At 35.7% G+C, this 24,956-nt stretch overlaps 1 protein-coding gene across 4 annotated transcripts in view; it reads left to right on the forward strand.

The window, feature by feature from the left end:
- Positions 1-732: 732 nt before the first annotated feature.
- Positions 733-24,956, forward strand: part of LOC145981348 (uncharacterized) — a 62,361-nt gene continuing 38,137 nt past the window's right edge. For 2 of the 4 annotated variants that reach the window (XM_083114577.1, XM_083114578.1), the window contains exons 1-4: positions 733-877; positions 2,833-2,881; positions 4,579-4,647; positions 16,794-16,868. In XM_083114577.1, coding sequence (XP_082970703.1) covers positions 836-877; positions 2,833-2,881; positions 4,579-4,647; positions 16,794-16,868 — 235 coding nt within the window. In that variant the 5' untranslated portion in view covers positions 733-835. Of the gene's footprint in view, positions 878-2,832; positions 2,882-4,578; positions 4,648-16,793; positions 16,869-19,167; positions 19,237-24,956 lie in introns of all 4 variants that reach the window. The other 2 variants (XM_083114576.1, XM_083114579.1) reach the window with 2 other exon arrangements.

The raw sequence follows: 24,956 nt of genomic DNA on the forward strand, positions 1-24,956 counted from the left end.
CGTACGACCACATTTGAAATGCCTATATACCACTCAGCAACAACACTATAGGATGGACACATACAGCAAACATGTCCTCATGGATTTGTTTGGGAGCTTTGCCTTGCAGACAGAGGAATCGGATCACGGCTCTGTATTCCAATTTGTGCATTGTCGCATCTTCATTCATTGAAACACCTGACAAGGAAACAGTAATTATTCACCTGCAGTCATATTTGGCACATAATATGCACAAGGTTGTAGTACATATTGAACTTACACAAGTTTGTGTTCCTACTTGAATTTGAAACATTTGAACCCCCCCTCGTATTAACAGTCTTAATTATCTGACGTGGAGTATATCGCAGGAAACTCCCATTTAAATTTCTGTCAATTTAATCACATGCTTGCAAATCCTACATAATAGTTAGAAATATTATCGCTGTAGAGAACGTGAAAATATTATGTGTGCTAAGTCTCTTTATGTCACTAGACTAGTATACTAATTTTCATGCTTGACGTGACAAGAGAATTTTAGACCGAAGAAAATAAAAACTAAGCTGGAGCTAATTTAAACAAGAGCTGCTGTATGACTTTCAAAGATTTTCTGTGAACATGGAGATTCTTTTGCTCTTAAAAATATACTACACCAAACTTTTTGTGCTAATGTTCATTCGTCATGGATAGGAGAATTTTCTATTCACAATTTAAAATAGTTGATCAACCCATAATTTATTTTCAGTTTCACAATGAAACATTGCTGTTTCCAATCAATTTTAATCACTTCAATAACATGAGAGAACTGGAAAGTAAGAAGTTATAGTTGATAGTGATTGGGTCATGAATTGCCACAAGTATGACTCCGTACCTGTGTATCCTTCTCGTTGTTGTAATTCAGGTAAGATCTCTAAGGTTCTGTAAATTTATTCTTCTAAACATACATTTAACATTCGATTCTCAAATCCGGGACCATGGTTATTTCCTGCATTTGTTACTATAATTACATTCACACATTCAATAAGTTCTTCAAATGGAAAAGATATGTACGAATATGCTAAATTATTGATATTTGTGTATTAATAATATTGCTGTTAGTGTAATTATAATGCATTGCAGTAAAATGTCGAACGTATAAATGTAAACCTGTATAATGAAACTTTTTAAAAATATAATTTTTGCACCAAGCCTGTAGATTTAGAGTTTGTGTTAATGTCTACAAGTGTGTTCTATATACAAATATTGACTGGATAATTGTCTGTATTGTTAATTATCGTCCTTGTTTATAGTTAGTCATTATGAGCAGGGCTCGAAATGGACCGGAGAGGAGCGGAATGATATTCAGGTTTGTGAATATCTTGAACCTTCCCGATCCACCTCGACAGAAATGGCAATGGACAGTTACGGTTCATTTATTATTATTATTATTATTATTATTATTATTATTATTATTATTATTATTATTATTATACACATATTTTACTGAATTTTCCTTTTCACTGTGCACAAAATTGTAATACTCTCTACTAGTAGCTACATATTATAGCATTCACCTGAAGCTCTCCCTGTACATGGTTTGATTGATTGATTTTCTTTATTTTTCTAAGCTTCTGGTACCACTTTTGGCTAATTTGCAAAGATGGGGATGAGTGATGTTATGATGAAATTGATGAATGGATACTCGCATCCCTGTACATGGAAAGGTATTGTTGCCGGAAGGGAGTTTAGCAGAGTATGAAGGCGTCTATGTTGCCTAGACAAGTACTGAGTGCTGGAACTGCAGCCAGCACACCATCTGTAGTGTTGAATTTCGCATTTTTTAACTGCTTTTCTGTTTGATAAGGGTTGGTTCTAAGAGCGGCCCAAGGAGCCGAAACACGCCTGCTTTTATAAATACAATTATTATTATTATTATTACTATTATAATTACTACTACTAATATATCTCTTCTTTTTTTCGATTAACCAAACAAACTCAAACAATATATTCAATTCTTGATCACACTTAAGATAACAGGATTGAAAATCTTTCATTTATACAAATTAATTAATAATAAGTATTAATTAGATTGTTGCTGTTAGGTTTTGAATTAGCAACAAGCACAAAATCTATAAAATCGTTTAATAAATGAAATACAGAAATCAACTTAGGATGTTTCATGTACATCACTATATCCCATAATAATAATAATAATGCAACCTTTCAAAACAGCAAAAGTAACAATGAAGTATCCTTCTTCTTATCAAAGATTTTTATCTTTACAATAGAGTTCTGAATGTTAAGAAGATGAAATATTTAACATATGTACATTTAATTCAACTAAGTCCCCCTTTTTGAGCGAGTTGACTACGATATACGACTTCCGCCTGTTTAAATTTTCAAAAGATGTATATTGCAGAACCGCTTTATCCAATGCTTTTAGCATTATTTGATATCAATGTAAATATTTTAATGCAACTATTGTTGATTTTAATACAGCTCGTAATTTTACTAGTCAATAATCTCTTACATTTAGTAATCGGAAACAAATGAAGGCAATAAAATGTTAACGAAAGCGTTCCTTTTCCTGAATATTTGCATTTCGAGCCCTGATTATGACCACAGATGTTTGTAAACTACAGTGTATTACATTAAGTTTAAAGTTATAACAAAAAAATAATTTTAAGAAAATTAATTTAAACTTAAGTAAAACTTTTATTTTTTTGATTTATGAGAATTTCAATGGACAAGAATAGTTAGGAAACGACTGAATGAAATTTAAATTCTACAAAATCAATACAGTATTTTTTAAAAATAATTTGTATCAAAATGCAAATGATGTGCTGTATAAGTAACATTCAATTCTATACATTTCAGGTGCACTGTGCGAACGTAACAGTTTCAGAACAAAAGAGGTTGAATTCAAGTAAGTAAAAGCTCTAGAAATTGTAATTGTTTGGTTTAAACGCTAATATTTACATGCAATTCTCGTTATGAATCAAAGCAGAGTTTGAAAATAGAAGAGACGTCACAATTCGCAAAATGCGACTAGAATATTTGGTTTGTGCCTCTGTAAATTTTTCGATTCCACCTTTTCATTGTCTCTGTAATTTGCAGTGTACAGTTACCCACAGGAATACAGTAAACAATTCTTTCAGGCAAATCTCATCTTTTGCAGTCAAACATAGCACACCCTATCTCTTCCACGAACGGAGATAGGTCCAAAATGAGTTCGGATTGTCGTTTGTAGGACGATTCTAGCCTAATGTATATCATACATACCCCTCTCCATTTTAAAATATTGCGTGATATCCAATATGGCGGAATCCAAGATGGCTGCCATGATGGCCACACCTCCATTCAATGCAGTTTCCGCACCAATACCCACTTGCAACATGTGATTTTCTTCCGTCGACGCGTCTCGTTATACTGGCCTGTCCCGATACTTTTGACTAAACCTGTATAAATAAGTTATTAAATTATAAATATATTTTTTTAAAATATGATAGGACAAGGGTTGGTCTATATGGTATGAAATGAACCTCTTTTAAGTGGTTTCTGACCACTATACTCTCATGCGCGCGACAGAGAACGTGCATGCACGCACAAAATGTTAACAATAATATATTTGATGCCTTACAGGTTTCCTGATAAGCAGCAGTTAGAAATAGTGTTGCCAGTGTAACATATTTTTCAGTAAAAATCAAGAAAATTATGGATCATGCAGGACATTTGTTAAAAACTTCTGCCCGGTTACACACAAAAACATTGCAAGGTCTGATTCCACCTCCTGCAAGTACAATAACCAAAGACTATGTTGTACAATTTTCAGAAATTTTGAAACAAGCGTTTTAAAAAAAATATTCCTGAAAAGATGTTAAAATTCATATTTTTTTTTCATTTTTTACAAAGAATTTTCTACATAACGTTAGAAGTTAGAGCAGAAATGGCATTGCAAAAGGTTAGTGCAGTTCCTATATTTTATCATCACAGCAAAACTCATGTCCTGTGGTTCTTCACTTTTTCAAAAGAAATAATTGAACTTTGAAAAAAATTCAAATTTGAGTATTTTGATTTTCAATTTTATAGTTGAAGGGGGATTTGCAAATATATTCCCTAATAAGGTCTTGGAAGTGATTTTAACAAGCTTTCAAATAAAATGAACCGCAGTTCTCTACCATTTTCGTTTTTGATTTATAGTGGTTTGAAAATAGCATTATTTTCTTACGTAATTTTTTTAAATCAAATAGTGTCTTTCTTTGTGAGCTTTTAGCACTGTAACAAATCAACAGAAAATAGAAATAATTTATTTTTGGACATGTATTATGTTGTCTTTTAATATATATATATATATATATATATATATATATATATATATATATATATATATATATATATTTATATTTATATATTTTCAAGAAAATCCGTGATGGTGAGTTGAGAGCACCTGTATGATTTGAGATGAAATCACCCTATTGTTAAATTAAAATTATCAGAACTGTAAGAGCCTTACTCTGCTGCAAAATATTTTTTTCTAGTCTGACGTTTCTTTGAGAATAATGTTAATCAATAAAATCACATAATTCAATAAGCATACAAAAGTTTTTAAATTTTATTTTATAGCTACAACCAACAGTGGAAATGTGACTAAATCGAAGGACAATAAGACGGATGTTGCGTCTATTCATGGAAGTAAGTTGAATATAATAAAAATATATCTCGCGATATTAAATTTATAATGCAACTATGCACTCAGCAATCTTTCCTACATATAATATATTCTATAATGCGATGATATAATGATCAAGTGTTTGCTTGCGAATCAGCTGAAAGTTAAAGAAATTAAACGTTTCACTCTCTACTGTTTTAGAGCAGTTGATAAAGTGTTTAGCCTTCATTCAAGGGATGAATCATGTGTATACATACATTACTTAAATACATTGTAATGGACGCACTCCTGTAATATTCCTGAGTTTAATATCTATTCATGTGTTCTATGATCCATTTATACTTCTACAAGTATATTTTGTACTGATTGATGACTACGATGTTGTATAATCTCTTAGACCGAAATTTAAGCTTGCTCAAGTATGCTTGATGCTTTGGTGCTACATTTTGGCTAAAAGCGAATACGAGGTGTGGCTAGAAAAAAAACGGATTTATGTTTCTGTCGACAACCGCAAGCGCGTCAAGGTCAAGCGGTGCATAAGTGTATAACATGACATCCTGCCTATCGACTGTGTGATTGCCCAGGGTGCGGCGTGCTCAGTTCCGCTGTAGCTTGTAAACGAAGTGAAATGTACAACTGTGCTCCGTCGGAAAAATGTTTTGTGAAAGTGGAACAGCGGATCAATGTGATGTTTCTTATGAAACTCGGAAAATCCGCCACAGAAACTTATGGTTTGTTGAAGGAAGTGTACGGAGATGAGTGTTTATCACGCACTCAATTGTTTGAGTGCTTTTAAAGGTTTAAAGAGGGACGAGAAGTGATCGCTTACGACTCGCATCCTGGACGGCCTTGCACGTCTAAAACGGAATCAAACCCTGCAAATGTCGGTGAATTGATTCGAATTGGGTACCCGAAGGTCAAACTGTCAACCAACATTATTTTATTACTGTCCTGACGAGCCTTCGTGAGCGAGTAAGAAGATGACGACCTGATTTGTGGAAAAGCAAGTCATGGATTCATGATCAGTTGTCATGTCAGTTGTTACGTGCCTGAATGGCCGAACCCAATGATAAACTGAAACAGTTGGCGGAAACAACAATAGATGGCAGCGCGACTGAAAGGCGGAAAGTGTGTTTGCTAATGAAATAAGAGGAGCCAGAAAGTGATTGAAATTAGACAAAATAAATGAAAGAAAATGAGTAAAGATTAAATCATTGTAAAATATAATGATTAATATAATCCTCATTAACTGTACCGATTGAAATCCGTCTTTTCTCTCTGGCAAGAAGGAAATGTCTCGTTAGAATTTTGGTTGTTCCCCTTGGTGGCGCTATATCAATATTTGTCGCCCCAAAGCACTGCGGTTGCGCTCTTTGATTTTAGTCGCACTGGACCAAAGGAAGCGCTGCTGTACTAGCGATCCTTGGTTGTCCTCTGGTCGTTAGCTTGGTGGTGTCGTCCCAAAATACGTTGAATCTTGATAGGTACATTTGGGCTTCATGCCAAAGAAAAAGTACGAAAAAGTTAGTCTTCCCTAAGAGAAGGTAGAAGTTAATCCTTCTATAGAAGAATAGAAGAAGAAGTTAATCCTTCTACAGAAGAATAGAAGATGTAGTTAATTCTTATACAGAAGAATAGAATAAGTAGTTATGCCTTCTACAGGAGAATAGAAGATGTAGTTAATCCTTCTACAGAAGAATATAAAGTAGTTAATCCTTCTATAGAAGAAGTTAATACTTCTATAGAAGAATAGAAGAAGTTGTTAAACCTTCTACAGAAGAATATGAAGTTAATCCTTTTACAGAATAATAGAAGAACTAGTTAATCCTTCTACAGAAGAATAGAAGAAATAGTTAAGCCTTCTACAGCACAATAGATGAAGAATGTTAAGCCTGTTATAGAAGAATAGAAAGAGAAGTTAATCCTTTTATAGAAGAATAGAAGAAGTAGTTAAACTTTCTACAGAAGAATAGAAGTAGTTGTCTTCTATAGAAGAGTAGAAGAAGTTAAGTCTGTCATAGAAGAATAGAAGATGAAGTTAACCTTGTAAGCCTTGTTGTGTGTGGGATTTCTTATCTATACATGCAGAAGACATACAAAATACGTAGGTTCAAATTAAACAACATAACTTTAATGCCTGGAAGCCATTCACGTACATCTTATAGACGGTTACTATAACAACCAATCAATAACATGCTATAGAATACAAATTCTTCTTCTTCCTCTTATCATGCGTCTATCATCTCCTCCTGGAGTTTCTCTTTTTTTTTTTATTTTAAGTGCTGGTCGCACCGTATCTATCAGGAGGTCTCCTAAGTCTATTCGATCTTCTGATTGGTGTGTGCCCAGCGTCTGCATATGGTTGATTTTGGTTATCTCTTCCCGCTGCATCCTCCGGCTGTCCTTCTGGTATCGATTCAAGATTTGGATCAGGTAGATCTGTTGATAAGGAGTTTGGTTCACACTCACGTTTTCGTAGCCACCTGACGTGTACCGTTCGTGTCGATCCGTCGAACAACTGCACTTTATATATTAGGCTGTTGCCAACTCTAGACAATACCATTCCTGGTACATGCTTCGGAGAATTTACCTCGGGGTCTGCACCCAGACTGGATCATTAGGAAGATATGTAAGATAGGTTTTGTCAAATCTCTTCCTCTCTACTCGGCCCCGCCGTGATCCAAGAAATGGTGGGCGATCCATTCGCCTTTCCAGCTCAGTCATATCCGTTACCATCCACCAGAGTCTTGGTTGAAATCGCAACACAGAAGCAGAAGGCAAACTTTGAATTTCTCCTAATCTGGAATTTCTCAAATACAGAACTTCCGCGATCCTCGCGTCCATTTGTAATGAACTTAAATTGGGGTGTTCCAATACCAATTTTATCAAGTGGTCTTTAACGGTGCGAATATATCTCTCGGCCATTCCGTTACTCGGACTATGGTACGGAGGTATGGTTATGTGCCTTATTCCGTATTGTGAACAGAAGTTCTGGAAAGCTAGGCTACTGAACGCAGGACCATTATCTGACACAATATTGTCTGGTAGACCTATGTAAGAACAAGACTGTAATATCCAACGTATGGTTTCCGCCGAATCCAGAGAATGAACTGGCCATATGTCAACCCATTTACTGAATGCGTCGACTAGAATAAGAAATTTCTTTCCTCCGAAGAAAAAGTGGTCTACGTGTATTCTCTCTGCTACGCGTGAAGCTTCTGGCCACTCATTTGTAGGACCTTTTCTTACTTTCCTCCGTTCCGATTGACAAGTATTGCAATTATCAACATATTTGTCTATGTCCTTGAGCATCTCTGGCCACCAGTATATGGACGAAGCTGCATATTTCATAACACGGGATGCTGCATGATTACAATGTAGTAATTTTAACACCTTTTTGCGTAATATGGATGGTACAACAATTTTTCCCATCCAGCTAAGATAATCGCTCTCCACAGATACAAGACGTCGTCGCTCGAAGAAAACACCCAATCCGGATTGAATATCTTCTACAGATAATCCACTTGGCCAACCATATTTGACAAACAAAATTACCTCGTTTAACAGTGGGTCTTCTAATGTGGCTTTATTAAATTCCTTCAAAGAGATTTTTGAATCACATCTGTCAACGCTGTTGCAAGTTGTCGCGTCTATGTCTATTGGAGTTTCACTTTGTTGTGGTAACCGACTCAACATGTCCGCCACAGGTACATGCGATGAAGAAACTACACGGTAATTATACCCCGATAAGAATAATGACCATCTTAATAGTCGGTTCGATGTGTGTTTAGAGATACCTCTATCAGGATTAAATATATACTTAATAGCACTGGCATCTGACACAATTTCAAATTGTTGACCCTGCAAAAACTTATGGAATGTCTTAATTCCAAAAATTACACTCAATGCTTCACGTTCAATTTGAGCATAACGCTGCTCGGCTTCTGATAACATTGTGGATGTGCAAGCAATTGTTTGAATTTTTCTATCTACTCGATGACAAAGTCTTGCTCCGCATCCGTAAGGTGATCCATCGCAAATTAACACTACTGGTTTTGAAGGATCATAAGGTATTATAGGTTGTAGTTCTTTAAGTTCCTGTGATATGTCAGCAAACTCTTGAACGCACTCTTTCGACCAATCCCAAGTTACATTTTTCTTCAAAAGTCCTGTAATATGGCGTATCTTGGACGAAAGATTAGGGATGAACTTTCTAAAAGTGTTCAACATTCCCAAGTATGAACGTAGCTGCGAAGAATTCTGTGGTACTGGACAATTAACCACTGCGTCCTAATTCTTCTCATATGGAATAATTCCATCTTTACTAATAGTGTGTCCGAGATACTCAACTTGAGAGGCAACAATTACACATTTCGTTAAACTTGCTTTTACGTTATGTGCATCTAACTTTGACAGTAAAGCATATGTTCTATTGTAACACTCACGTTCCGAAGTTCCACCGATGATTAAATCATCAAAATAAAAGGAAACACCAGGAGTATCTCCTAATATCTTTGCAAGACACATCTGGAATATGTCACCGCTAATAGAGATTCCAAAGCAGAGTCGCTTTATCCGGAATAATCCAACATGAGTATTGACGACTGTGATGTGCTGCGCCTCTTCAGTTAACATCAACTGACAATAAGCCATCTGAAGGTCTATAATACTATAATGTGTACAATCCCTTAATTTTACAAAGATGTCTTCTGGCTTGGATATCTTAAATTTCACATTTTCAGTCATTTTATTCACAGTACCAGAAAAATCAACGCAAAGGCGTAATGAACCATCTTTTTTCTTAACTACGACGAGAGGTGATGCCCAGTCAGAGTACATAATGGGCTCCCAGAGTCCTATTTCGACCAACTTTGCTATTTCACTTTCCACTTTATCTCGTAGTCCATATGGAACTTCATAGTGTCGTTTAAAATCAGGCGAAGCATTCCTTCTCAAAGGCATATAAACTTTAAACGGTGTGATGGGTTTTGATAAATCACCATCAAAAACTTTAGCATATTTGCTAGATAATAAATTAGCTGGTCTCAAACCTTCACTTTCCGGTATTTTAGTATTAATATCTCCGTTATTCTTTCGTTCAGATCCCGTGTTTGTCAACACAGTGTCACATTGTGTTAACAGTTTTCTCCAACCCGGATGAATACTGTCGAGCCATGAACGTCCAATCAACGGATAACGCAGTTCTTCTTCACACAATATAACCGGCAATTTTACAATACATCATTCAATGATAAGTCCACTAAGGTTTGACCTTTCAACTTTAACTTATCATTATTCACGCCTCGCAACGTTAGTGAAGTACAATGTGTTCCCCGATGTGGAAACAATTGTTTGAAAGACTTGTTATTAAACAGAGTAACCGTAGATCCAGTATCTACTTCACATTGTACATTTCGCTTATCAATACACAAATCAACTACGCACGGTTCTGCCGACACAAGAACATTAGTGCCATCTATAGCTTGTGCTCTTGGCTTGAAACTAACACTCCTTGCTTTTGAACGAGTGAGTGTTGCATCTTACACTTGTGAATTGTCTGTGCTTGATGAAATAGTGCAAGTATTATCTTCTAGCGGATGAGAATCACTAACCTCAACGTGCAATAAAGACAAACCATGAAATTCGTTATGTATGTTTTGTTCAACAATAGCGTCTAAAGGTTTAATATTAGACGTAGATATTTGATCACTTGTAATTGTCTTAGTCGCAACTCCACCATTATTTATCCTAAACTTGCATTTAACATGCCAATGACCTTTCTTTTTGCAAAATCAACATATCGAATATTTTGCTGGACAATGTCTAAGATAATGCCTTCTGGAGCATCTATCACATTCTTTAGTGCTTTTATAACTTCTATTCTGAGGATTAACAAAGTTCTTTTTGTGTGCTTGCGAGGACTGGAAAAATGGTTTAAATTTCTGTGTCCCAGCAAATGCAACTACATTAGAACTACATTCCTTTTCACGATGTGCGAACATTTGTGTTTCCGGTTCAATTAATTCCATTTGAAGCACAATATCTTGACATTTTGCTGGAGTCAATGTAGGTTGAGACAATAATTTCTTTCTATTGGCGTCAGACCGAACGCCTACAATTATTTGCTCTAGAATGGCTTCCTGTAAGTACTGGCCAAAACTACATTTTAGTGCTTGTTCCTTAACACGTACCATAAATCGTGTTGCATTCTCACCACTTTTCTGAGTGCATTGCCTGAACTTGAAACGTTCCACATATTTGTTTATTTTCTGGCCATAATACGTTTGACGATCGACTGGTTCAGGTGCAAGTATAGTCTTCAGCACTTTGAATGTTTCAGGTCCTATAACTGCAATCAGTATGGGTACCTTCCTGGCTTCATTAACATCATGAGCCAAGCAAGACTGTTCAAACCTCGTTAAATAATCTTCTATCTCTTCCGAATCTGGCCGGAACTCAGAAAATAAATTCAAACCGAACATATTCATAATTGTGGTCAACTACATATCACAATATCTTAAACACAATCCGTATCACAATGATTTAAACTTTGTTCTTGTACAATTATTGTAATCAATACACAAACCGTGTAATCTTGGTTCTTACCGTAGAAATTGATCAAGCCGACACAATTTCTCCTTGCATAAACCTATGCTGGAATGATGATCGTCGTGTACTCATCGTGACGTCTTCATCCATACTTCTTCTTACGAAGAATCACCAAGAATATCCTACCGACTGCGCCATAGATGTAAGCCTTTTTGTGTGTGTGATTTCTTATCTATACATGTAGAAGACATACAAAATACGTAGGTTCAAATTAAACAACATAACTTTAATGCCTGGAAGCCATTCACGTACATCTTACACACGGTTACTATAACAACCTTTCTACAGAAGAATAGAAGAAGTAATTGAGCCTTCTACAGAATAATAGAAGAAGAAGTTAACCTTTCCAAAGAAGAAGAAGAAGTTAACCACTCTATACAAGAAAAAAGAAGAAGTTAATCTCTTTCCTAGAAGAAGATGATAATTTTGTATTGAGAATTATAATCTTTGTAATTTAGAACGTTTCAGAATATATATTCTCATCCTTATCCATTGGTATATATCTCTGCTTTCTGATTTAAATTCCAAAGAAAATAACCCATAACCTTAGAGATTAGCCGTGGTATACAGTTTGCACCCAAAAAGGACGTAGTAATAAGTAGCGCTCCTAACGCGGGGCATACACGAATGCACGTAGAATAAGTGGCGACGAACGTTGCGGCACGTAGCACAGTCAAGACTCTTTTGGCCAAGTATGGAATCCCAGTGTTAGAACATCCACTCTATTCGCCGGATCTCGCTCCGTGCAACTTTCTTTTTATTCCCAAAGGTCAAATCAGCACATAAATAAACCAGATTTACGACCTTAGAACCTGTGAAAACAAAAGCGACGGAGGTCATGAACATGGTTTCAGAAAATGATTTTCAGCATTGCTTCCAGTAATGGAAGATTCGTATGGAGCGGTCTATCGATAGTGCAGGAGAGTACTTGAAGGGGATAATGTTCTACAAAATGTTCTACAAAATAATCAATAAAAGGTTTTTGTAGCAACAGTTCGTTTTTTCTTCTAGCCACACCTCGTATGTGAATGAGTGATGATATTCATTCATTCATTGTTCTCGGCCCAGAACAGGTATTTTCTTGAAACCTACATGTTGTTGGATCTTCAACTTTTCGCTTTGTAGCAGCGTAGGATCTATTTCTTTTAATGTCGTCAATCGTTTGGAAACTTTTTCCCGCCCGAATTCTCTTTCCCTTGACCATTCCTTCAATAGCATCAATTAGGATACAGTTTCTTCTCATCCAGTGGTCCAACCAATTCCTATTCTCTCCATGGTTGATCTCTTTTCCCGAACTCTTTCTTTGTTCTTAATGTCCATGTTTACGCAACATATAGAGCTACACTCCATACAAAGCATTTCATTAGCCTTTTCCTCAGTTCCTTGTTCAGTTTTCTTTTCATTGGAGGCTTGTTTCGCCATTGATATTCTTACTTTTAATTCTTGGCTGCATTTTATATCATTACTTATGATGCATTCAAGGGAGTTAAAGATGTCTACTTGATCGTTTCTCTTACCTCTGACGATCTCTTTTGTTTTCCTCTGCTTTCTTCCGACCACAATTCCTTTCGTCTTATTCACATTTATTCTCATCCCGAACTGTTCACAGTGAGTATTCATTTATGCTAGAATCGCATTTTTTGTTCTTTCATTTTCCGCCAAGAGGGTAATGTCATCTGCAAATTGTATATAAGATATTTTGCTTCCTCCTACTGCTATCCATTCCTTGCTATGGAAGTAGTTCTTGACTATTTCTTCTAAGTATGTAGATGTTGAATAATGTAGGGGAAAGGCAGCAGCAGCCTTTGATGATATGATAAATTTACTGAGAAGACACTCACAAAGAACAATAATACACAGTCCGGGATTAGATCCCTGGACCTGGTGTCGTACCGTGCTGTACAAACTATTCCTCTTCCGCTCTCCTTTACTGTAGTTCTCAATTTACATCCTTTGAATGGCTCTGATGCTCAAATCCTTCCAAGGAAAGTGGTTATTTGATCGATGATAGCTGGATTCTCAGTCAGAACCTAACCAGAATGTAACTGACTGATAATAAGATTTAATGCTTTCGATTCGTTGATGACCTCAGGTATATTACAAACTCAGTATTGACATTGAGGTGGTCAAGCCAGATGAGTATCGAAATGATGATATAGACACTGATGATTTTCGTTTCGTTGTGAGTGGCCTTTCATAAATTTTAATCAATCATAATTCATCCCCATAGCTAAAAAGGGATTCAAAAAAGATGCAAAATTAGAAAGAAAATATAAATTTTGCTGTGCTTCAGTGATTTCGTCTTCCCCTGGTTTGCTTTGAAGTGGCACACTGTTCCCTAATTGCTCAACCGATTTTCAGATTACATTATCTATTAAAATATTAAAAATGGCTTTGGCTTCCTGTAGCATCAACATAGGTGCATAGAAATCTTCGTGACGCCCATATGTACGGGGACACATCGAAAAGTATTTGTGCCTAATTTGTTTGTAGCTTGTTATAAGTGTTATTACAAAAGCGACATATACGAGCGATGAAGTAGGCTTTTCTTGGAACGGCCCTATTGTAACTTCAGATTTCTTCCACGGCACGGCGCTGTTATCAGTTGGCAAAAATGGCCGGAGTGCTCAGGAAGTCCACTCAATATGAGCAGCAAAGTGTTATTGGATTTCCTGCCAAGAGGTGAAACCATCAACGCAGAACGTTGCTGTCGCACACTCTCCCATCTGCGAGAAGCCATTATGAAAAAGCGTCAGCGTCAGGTTATTCGTGAAGTGAGCAATGTGGTCTTTCTCCATATCAACTCGAAACCACACGTTGCGAAAAACAATCGGCAAACTTTAGTCATTGGAGGTGGGAGATTATGGAGCATCCCCCGTACAGCCCAGACCTAACCCCCAGTGATTGCCATCTTTTTGGTCCATTGAAGAAGTTCCTGCCAGGACAGAGGTTCACGAACGACACCGAATTGCAGAACGTTGTTCGTCGTTGGTTCCGTCATCAGCCGGCCACCTTCTATGCAACGGGCAAGTGCATCAACAGGTGTGGTGATTATGTGGAAAAATAGCAAACAATACGTAGAAGATTGTGTATATCTTGTTTTCTTATGGTTTGTAATCTGGCAATAAATAGTTAGGCGCAAAGACTTTTCGATTTGTCCTCGTACAAAGTTATATATCTGAACATTGCGTTGTAGATGGAAGTGAGATAACGGACTGCCACCTTTCTTACTAGGGAGACCAGAGTCCGCGATTTGGCAACGCTGTTTTTCGTGACATCAGCCGGCGGATGTTACTCGTTAAAGAATGAACGCACAGACGTAGAAAAGTAATTATTTTCTGTAACCTATTCATCCCGTAATCATGTCATTTGCCCAAATTGCACTCGCTAGTGAATTCAACTTAATTTATATTGAAGTAAGACAGCATGTTATTAAGTTGTTAAATATAGTTTGGATTTTCTCAGCCTCATACCTGCATTTCACGAAGGAGCTTTCCGTACTTTTTATATGTGGGGAATTATCAAATACGAGACGTATTCGTAAAGTAAGTACCGTTTGCAAATATTGCCGCTGTAGCGCTGCAGTCGCGACCACGTGAGCTCTCGCTGACGTTCTTCATCCGTTAGTAAGACACAGGCACGCGTGGGAGCAGGTCATGCTTCTTGTTTGTAGTTTTCTGAAGGTTTGAAATGTTCAAGAAGATCAATCGGCCCGCCGACTATGACTTCCGGTCTGTGACTCGTTTTCTCAATGCAAGAAAGGTGAAACTGGTAGACATCCACCGTCAACTGTGTGAGGTCTATGGAGAGGGAAATTCCATTGAAGACGACGATATTGTGAAGCGTCTGTTTTCAAGAATTTCCGCGTCGACAGCAAGCACCCGGTCACAACAGATGGCCGACCGCTCCTTAGTTCATCGTGAACTGTCTCACGATGTTCTTTAAACATCCGGATCCATTTACCCACAAATCCCTTCACTCATTGCACCCTCTCTATAGACCTCGGCGGTGGATGTCTACCGGTTTCATGTTTCTTGCATTCAGAAAACGAATCACAGACGGACTTCACAGTCGGCGGCCGATTGATTTTCTTGAACAATTCAAACCTTCAGAAAACAACGAACAAAAACAATGACCTGCTCCCACGCGTGCCCGTGTCTTACTAACGAATGAAGGACGTCGCGAGAACTCACAGGGTCGCGACTGCAGCGCTACAGCAGCAATTTTTGCAAACGGTACATACTTTACGAATACGCCTCGTATAATAAACATCCAATATTGATGTCATTAATAATTTTTATTATCATGTACAGAATAAATCAGCAACGTCCAAGAGATAATACCATGACATAGGTGTAGACTAATTTAAAACATGTTAATGCACAAAGAAAATTATGCCAAAGACTGCAAAATTATGTTAATTAAGATTCATTTTACACTCTAACTGTAATACTCGCGCATGATGGTTTATCACCACAGCTTAAGTACATTGCATGTCTTACTTTTAAAACTTTAAATTCAGATTATTAGATCTTCCACTATTTAAATATTTAGTTGCTAAAGAGCTACGAATGCCATTATGAAATGCTAGAACATAAAATAACATTAAACTTCACAATTAGTGGAAACGTCCCATTCAGCGTATGAGATGCAAAGTTGGGGTTGTGGTTTCTGCTAATTTCCAGTTATTTAACAGCAACTTTCTAATTCTATTGTTGCTGCATGTTTTCCACTCATAATGCTAATATTCTGCCCAAATTTTGGCCAAAGAAAAACATTTACTTAGATTTCCTTGTTTTTAAAAACATCAACATGAATTTCACTATTCCCGCAATGCTTTCTGCCTTGACTTTCAACCGGCGAGACAGAATTGCCAATTTTCAGGACTCCGGCCTCCATCGGAATAAAGATGGCCGTGGATAAAGTCAAATAATCTAAATATCACTATTGCTGAAGGCTCAATGTGAAATATTCTACTCACTCAGAATCGTTCTTTTCTTTCGTGGTTTCGTTATGACTGGAAAGATGAATCTGAAATTGAAGAGCATGAGGAGTTGAGAGCTTAGACATGATGTATGTGTTGGTTTTCTGTTTGTGTAGTTATTTTGTTTCCTGCTTATTTGTAGCGTTTGTATTATAGACCAGATATTTTAGCAATATCACAACTTCTGTCAGTCTGTTGCTTAAGGATTGTCGGAACTTATTTAAAAATTCAATGCATATTTTTTATAAATCTATTTCATGGTTTACATAAAATATCTGTAACATATTCTGAAGCAAAAATTAGGCCTCAAATGTTCCAGAACAAACTGAAATTATTTTTCGCAAACATGGTGTGTTAACGTTTATACCATTAGTGAATGAAGAGAAGTATTCCTTGCTGTCATTTTGTTCATGAAGCAATAGGATTTCTGAAGTAAAAATTACTATACAAACACACAAATTTTATGTTCACATTTACATTTCTATTGTGTTCTATTTGTGTATTCGATTATTTATACACAGGAGAAACATTTCTCTCTCCTACAAATAATATCTACTATTTCCATACCAATTTCAGAGTCTGCTCACATAAGTGGCCACATACACCGTTCAGGGAAACTTAAAGAACAGAAAAAAGAAGAACATAAGGAAGGTAATTATGCACACACCATAATATGTATGCAGAGTGAGTCTCCTAATATTAACACCGCAAATTCTTCATGGCTTTAATGGATATTTAAAAACTACTTTCACAGACATAAAATTATGAGAGGGCTCATGAAATGAGTGAATAAAAAACGTTCAACTAGGTAAGGAAGTATGATTTTCAACACAAACTTAAGTTCTTTTAAATGGAAACCGCATTCTTTTTAGCGCAATTGAAAGTAGGTAAAAATGCATTAAGAATGTCGTATCTTAAATTGCAATTCCTCAATTACTTCCCCCGTAATTGTAACGTGAAGTTGAAGCTTGAAACAAAGGTTTCAGAAGTTAATTCGTGTGTCCTAACAAACATGTTTCCCCTCATTCACCGTTCATTCGTGTGTCGTCACAAACATGCTTCCCCATTGACTGTTTGCCTGTTAATAGAATTGTCGTAACAAACATGTTTCCCATTGACTGTTAGACTGTTTATTCGTGTGTCGTAACAATCATGTTTCCCCATCGACTGTTTGACTGTTCATTCGTGTGTAGTAACAAACTTGTTTCCCCATTAACTGTTTGATTGTTCATTCATATGTCGTAACAAACATGTTTCCCCATTGACTGTTCATTCGTGTGTCGTAACAAACACGTTTTCCCCATTGACTGTTTGACTGTTCATTCGTGTGTCGAAACAAATATGTTTCCCTCTTTGGTTGTTACAATGATATATTTTTAGGTATCTCATCTGTTGTGTGTACATTGCGTAAGGTTGTTGGTGTAATTGCGTGGCATACAGCACCAATCACCTATTGTGTTATACTCAACAGATTAAGATGTCCCCATATATCATTGTCCAGGTTTCCGTTTATTTTGGATGCCGACGGTAAAATTCATTACATGTGTGCCTTAAAGAGAGAACTGAGGGATGCAGAATCACAATTTCGGCTTTCTCTTGCATAGTGTACTTTTCATCCCTAGCATCCATTTCATCTACATTCGTTTACCTGCAGTTCAAGTTTTCAATTTTTCTGACTTTTTCCATAAGTATGAATCTTCATTGTACTTGCTCCTAAAAATTGTAAAGTATATTACTTGTTTTTTCGAAGAGTGTCAGTATTGTTAATTCAGCAGTAAAATTACCGTATGCGGCAAATTAAAAATGGCCAACAGATCTAAAAGCAAGCTTGAAATGTCGATTTGATCACTTGAAGTGTATAGAAATAACTTATTAAATTATTAATATTTCTTAGAAAAATATGATACGACAGGGATTGGTCTAAATGGTATGGAATGAACCTATTTTAAGTGGTTTCTCAGCATTACACATTACGCACAAAATGTTACCAATAATATATTTCATGCCTTACAGGTTGCCTGACAATCAGCAGTTAGAAACAGTTTTACCAGTGTAACATATTTTGCAGTAAAAATAAATAAAATATGGAACATGAAGGACATTTTTAAAAACTTTTCCCCGGTTACACAAAAATTTTCCAAGATCTGATTGCACCTCCTGCAAGTACAGTAACAAAAGACTATATTGTACAATTTTCAGAAATTTTGAGAATGGTGTTTTAGAGATAATGATTTCTCAAAAAAGTCAAAGTGGATATATATATTTTTTAAAAAAATAGAAAGAATTATCAACATAAGGTTATAAGTTAGAGCAGAAATGCCATTGCAAATAGTTAGTCCAGTTCCCATATTATATCATCACAGCAAAACTCATGTCCTGTGGTTCTTCAATTTTCCTAAAAGAAAAAGAACTGAAAATTGAAAAAAAAAATCAAATTTGAGTATTTTTATTTTTAATTTTATAGTTGAAAGGCGATCTACAAATATATTCTTTAATAAGGTCTTGGAAGAGATTTTAACAAGCTTTCAAATAAAATGATTCCCAACACTCTACCATTTTTTGTTTTTGATTTATGGTGGTTTGAAAATTGCATTATTTCCCTTACGTAACTTTTTTTTAAATCAAATAGTGCCTTTCTTTGTGTGCTAGTAACACTGTAACAAACCAACAGAAAAGAAAAATGTTTTATTTTTGGACATGTATCATGTGGTATTTAAATATACATTTTTTAAAAAGAAAATCCGTGATGGTGAGTTGACAGCACCTGTATGATTTGAGATGAAATCACCCTATTGTTAAATTAAAATTATCTGAATTGTAAGGACCTTACTCTGCTGCAAAATTTTTTTTCTAGTCTGACATTTCTTTGTAAATCATGTTAATCAAAAAAATCACATACTTCAGTAAGCATACAAATGTTTTATTTATTTATTTATATTTTATTTTATAGCTACAATCATCATTGGAAATGTGACTAAATTGAAGGACAATAAGACTGACGTTGCACCTGTTCATGGAAGTAAGTTGAATATAATAAAAATATAGCTCGCGATATTAAATTTATATTGCAACTATGCACTCACGAATCTTTTCTACATATAATATATTCTATATTCCACGTAGGCGCCCAAAAGTCAACCTCACTTTCACGTAGTACACACTGTACTGCATTTTGCAGACGAACGAGGCTCTGGCGAATGACACTATGGCCAGTACAATTTTGTGTGTGTTGTCCTATTATTTTGTCCTTGTGTGTGCTGAGTGCCCCTTTACAGCCTCAGCTTTTAACGAAAGTAAGAATATTTTAATATTTTAGTAACACGACACTGGAATTATGCTATTTTAGTTATAGTAAGGGGCTGGACGCCCTATAACGTGTCGGGTGCAAAATAGCCTAAATGCTGACGCACCCAAAATTTTAAATTCACATATGAATTCGCATTCACGTATAATATATTATTTCATGCCATGATATAATGATCAAGTGTTTGCTTGCGAATCAGCTGAAAGTTAAAGATATGAAATGTTTCACTCTCTACTGTTTTAGAGCATTTGATAAAGTGTTTAACTTTCATTCAAGGGATGAATCATGTGTATACATACATTACTTAAATACATTGTAATGAACGCACTCCTGTAATATTCCTGAGTTTAATATTTATTAATGTGTTCTATGATCCATTTATACTTCTACAATTATATTTTGTACTGATTGATGACCACGATGTTGTATAATCTCTTAGACTGAAACTTAGACTTGTTCTAAGTATGCTTGATGCTTTGATGTTATTTTTTGGCTAAAAGCTAATATGTGGATGGATATTCATTCATTCATTGCTCTCTGCCCAGAACAGGTCTTTCCTTGCAACCTCCATGCTGTTGGGTCTTCAACTCTTCGGTTTGTAGCAGCGTAGGATCCATTTATTTTGATGTCGTCAATCATTTGGAAACTTTTCCCCCTCGGATTTTCTTTTCCTTGATCATTTCTTCAATAGCATTCATTAGGATATAGTTTCTTCTCATCCAGTGGCCCAACCAAATCCTTTTCTCTCCAGGATTGATCTATTTTCCCCAATTCTTTCTAACACTGTTATATTTGTTACTTTTTCTGTCTATTTCGCCCGTTCCATTTGTGTCTATAGCCACATTTCTAAAACTTCCAGTCGCTTGTCGATGTTTCCGCAGCATACAGAGCTACTCCATACAAAGTATTTCATTAGTCTTTTCCTCAGTTCTTTGTTCACAGAACCAGAGACAATATTTTTCTTTTCATTGAAGGCTTCCTTCGCCAATGCTCTTCGTACTTTTATTTCTTGGCTGCATTTCAAATCATTGCTTATGATGCATCCAAGATATTAAAAGCTGTCTAATTGCTCGATTCTCTTCCTCTGATACTCACTTTTGCCTCTCTCGCTTTTTCTTCCGATCACCATTGCTTTAGTCTTATTCACATTTATTTTCATACCGAACTGTTCACAGTGGGTATTCATTTCTACTAGCATGGCATATATGGTCCTTTCATTTTCTGCCAACAGGGCAATGCCATCTGCAATCGTATACAAAATATTTTCCTTTCTCCTACTGCTACCCCTCCTTTACTCTGGAGACAGTTTTTGACTATTTCTTCTAAATATATGTTTAATAATGATGGGGAAAGCTAACAGCCTTTGATGATATGATAAAATTAATGAAGGAACCCTGGACCTCTAGCGTCGTAGCGCTGTACTAACTACTCCACTTTCGCTATTCTTGACTTGTAGTTCTCAATTTGAATACTTGCAAAGACTGATGCTCCAATCCTTCTAATGAAAGTGGTTATTTGTCGACAATAACTGGATCCTTAGTCATAATCAAATTATGTGCACCAGAATGTAGCTGACTGATAATGAGATTTAATGCTTTTGATTCGTTGATGACCTCACTTAGAGTAAAAACTTGACATTGAGGTGACCGAGCCAGGCGAGTAGCAGAATATCGATATATACACTGAAGATTTTCGTTTTGAGTGCTGGCCCATACATGGGTGTTTCATTGTGAGTGGCCTTCCATAAATTTAATTTAATCATAATTCACAGCTAAAGCCTGGTTGAAATAAGAAAAAGCAAAATAAGGAAGACAATTCAGAAAGTATACATTTTGCTGTGCTACAGTTTATTCAATTTTCCCTACTTAGCTTTGAAATGGCACGTTCTTCCCTAATTCTTCAAACGATTTTCTTATTACATTATCTATTAGAATAAGTAAAAAGCTTTGCTTCCTGTAGCATCCATGAAAGAGGCATAGGAATCTTCGCAAGGCCCATATGTACTACAGTAAACGGCAAATATAATAGTAGCCAAATTTTCCATCAATATTAGCATAACTTTTAATCCAAATCCTGTAGGCCTACTATTTCTTTAGCCGTTGGGTGTACAGAGTTATATTTGTGCACATTACGTTATGGAAGGAAGTAAGATAACGCACCGCCATCGTATTCCTAGGGAGACCAGAGTCTTCAATTTGGCAACGCTGTACTCCATCGCATCGACTGGTGGATGTTATTCGCCAGAGAATGTGCGTACAGACGTAGAAAAGTAATTATTTTCTATGAACCTATTCATCCCGTAATCATGTATTTCGCGCAAATTGCATTCTCTAGAGGATTCAACGTAATTTTTATTGAAGTAGAACAGCATGTTATTAAGTTGTTAAATATAGTTTGGATTTTCTGAGCAGCATACCAGCAATTCATGAAGGAACTTTCCGTACTTTTTATATGTGGTGAATTAACAAATATTTTAAACGTTCAATATTGATGCCATTAAGAATTTTAATTATCATGTACAAAACGAATCAGCAACGTCCAAGAGCTGTAACTATGACATAGATCGTGCCTCCGAGATACTTATATACGGGCCCCACACCAGCTTCCGTGACGTCACAGGACTAGTCAACCATAGTCAATTTACAGCATTTAACAAAGTGCATTATAAGAGTATAATATTATTTTTCTGCCTGAATCGTCCTTTCTTATTCGTTCAGAACGCTGCTTTCACCTCAAGAACATTTCAAATGTTATACGCATTACAAAATGCGTGAATAATGTTGATAAAAGTAAAATCCAATCTTCACCGTTCTGCATAATATACCTTTATTTTTCAAATTACCAAGGGCAAAAAACGCGATAGAGATAAATGTTTTTCCTGCATTGATACTTACTCTAAATTCGTAAAGAATTATCATCGTTAGTATACAATTACTATTGAGTTGCTGTGAAATAAAAAAGTTACGATTCAAGATTCAAGTAATACATGCAAGATACTATTGTAAAAGTTTAAGTACAAAAGGTTGGGAAAGAGCTTGTAAGATTGGAATTTCTATTAAATAAACTTTCCAACTTTAGAAACTCAATTCCCGTGTGAAATTTGAATACATTTTTAATTTTCTAGAAATCCGGTAAATATTTGGCTGCAAAGGTTTGACTGGTTTGGTTGAATGTTAAGCTTACAATGTTATAAATCATTTTTCGTATTAAAAATTTTACATCACGTAAAGAGAGAGAGTGTACACACACACTAATACAACAAACGCACTAGCCTTACCTATTCGAAATATCTGCACGCTAAGGACACTAACCTTAATTCAAGTCTCTGAAAATGGGTTTACGATCACACGAAAAATGGCAATATTAATGCAAGCAACTTACTTTAATTAAGATGTCCACAGCAAAAACAGGAGAATACAATAAACCTTATATTATACCAGGAGAATATTGCTAGAAGAATTCCGTATTCTAAGATCCTTATAATTATATCCCTTTTCAGTAGACAGGCTAGATATGGTCAAAAGCAAGGGACAAGTTGTTTTTCAGGACACGGCTTAAGTTCTAAGAATATCAGCATGTATATCATTCATCCATAACAAGGACAATTTACTTGTAACTGTACCTGGACATTTATTGAAATCATACCATGCAAAATTAGCTGACATATAAGTTCATAATTATATTTTCCCCTTATACTTGGGATATATAGAACAGGTTGAGAAAAATCTCGTTCTCCTACTTTTACACAGAGTATAAATTTAAATAAAGCAAATAGATTACATGAAATCACAATACCTGACTGTGCAAGTGTACGAAACGAATCTTTATTCAGTTTCTTTATATAGCCTACTAGTAAATTTTCACTTTTGCAACTTGTCCACAGATTTTCGTTCTACATTTCCAATTACCTTAAAAGCTGGTAACACAAGAACACATTATTATACAGTTCGCTAACTAAATCGAAATAATCATGAAGATATATTCCTGTCCCTGACAAAAATGATCGGCAAAGGGAAAAAATTATATCAATTACTGAGTATTATCCTCAATGTATTTGATTTCAATTAGAATTGAACGAAGTCGTAACATTCTATTGATGTACATACATTAAATTTCTTTCATGTGATGCCCTAGATCGTAATTTTTGTAAACCGGAACATAGCTTGAAGAAGTAACTAACTAACTAACTAACTCCCTAGCCTTCTTAAACCCGAAGGTTCATGGCTGCAGCAACACAGGCCTTCCATCTTTCCCTATCTTGAGCAAGTTCTATATACTCTTTTCCATCCCTACCAATTTCCCTTAGGTCCATCTCAACGTTGTCCCTCCATCTTCGTCTTGGCCTTCCTACAGGTCTCTTACCATCAGGTTTCGAAACAAGAATCCTGTAAACTCCTCTTTCCTCTCCCATTCGTGCCACATGGCCTGCCCACCTAAGTCTTCTTGATTTAATTATTCTAATAATATCTGGACATGAATACAAATTATGTAGTTCTAAATTATGTAACCTTCTCCACTCACCTGTCTCCTCATCCCTTTTAGGTCCAAAGATTTTCCTAAGGATCTTATTTCCAAATACTCTCAATTTATGTTCCTCTTTCAATGTAAGAAACCAAGTTTCACATCCATATAATACTACAGGCAAAATTACGGTTTTGTATATTTTAACTTTTAGTTTCTTAGATATTAAACGAGAAGACAAAAGTTTATGAAGAGAGAAGTAACATGCATTTCCTGAATTAAGCCTACTTTTTATTAAGCTTGAAGAAGTAAATGAATATAATCTACTGTGGCTAGATAGTAAATTAAATGTTTAAGACGTCACTTTTGAACTTTGAACTTCACAATTTCCGACAACTTATGAGCAATAATACGGACATATAAAAAACAATCAACATTTTTTTCGTGTAAAATAAAATAATATAATTAGTAGTTACAAGTTAATATTAATATTACCATACACAAATTCTTAAATGTCGTACTTCCCACTGATTAAACACACCTTTTGTAGTAACATGTAATTAAATGTTGTATTACATATATTCTGTCAAAAAAGTACAGGGAATTGTTAAATAAAACGCACAATTTTCATTTATTCATCACTATTTATTTTGTCGCCTTCAAAGTAGGCCCCATTTGATGCAACACACATATGCCAGCGTTTTTTCCAGTCTTCGAAACACTTTTTATAGGCGCTTTCCGGTATGTCCTTCAGCTCATTCCACGAATTTTGCTTTATGGCTTCAATCCAGTCAAAACGGGTACCCCGGAGCGGCAATTTTAGTTTTGGAAAAATAAAGAAGTCACACGGGGCCAGATCTGGTGAATACGGTAGTTGTTCGATGGTATTTATTGTGTTTTTAGCCTTAAATTCGATCACAACTGTCGCTCTATGCGATGGCGCATTATCGTCGTGTAAAATCCACGAATTGTTC

Source organism: Lepisma saccharinum, chromosome 29 (genome assembly GCF_977018435.1).
Source record: "Lepisma saccharinum chromosome 29, izLepSacc3.1, whole genome shotgun sequence".
Taxonomy (NCBI): Eukaryota; Metazoa; Arthropoda; class Insecta; order Zygentoma; family Lepismatidae; genus Lepisma; species Lepisma saccharinum.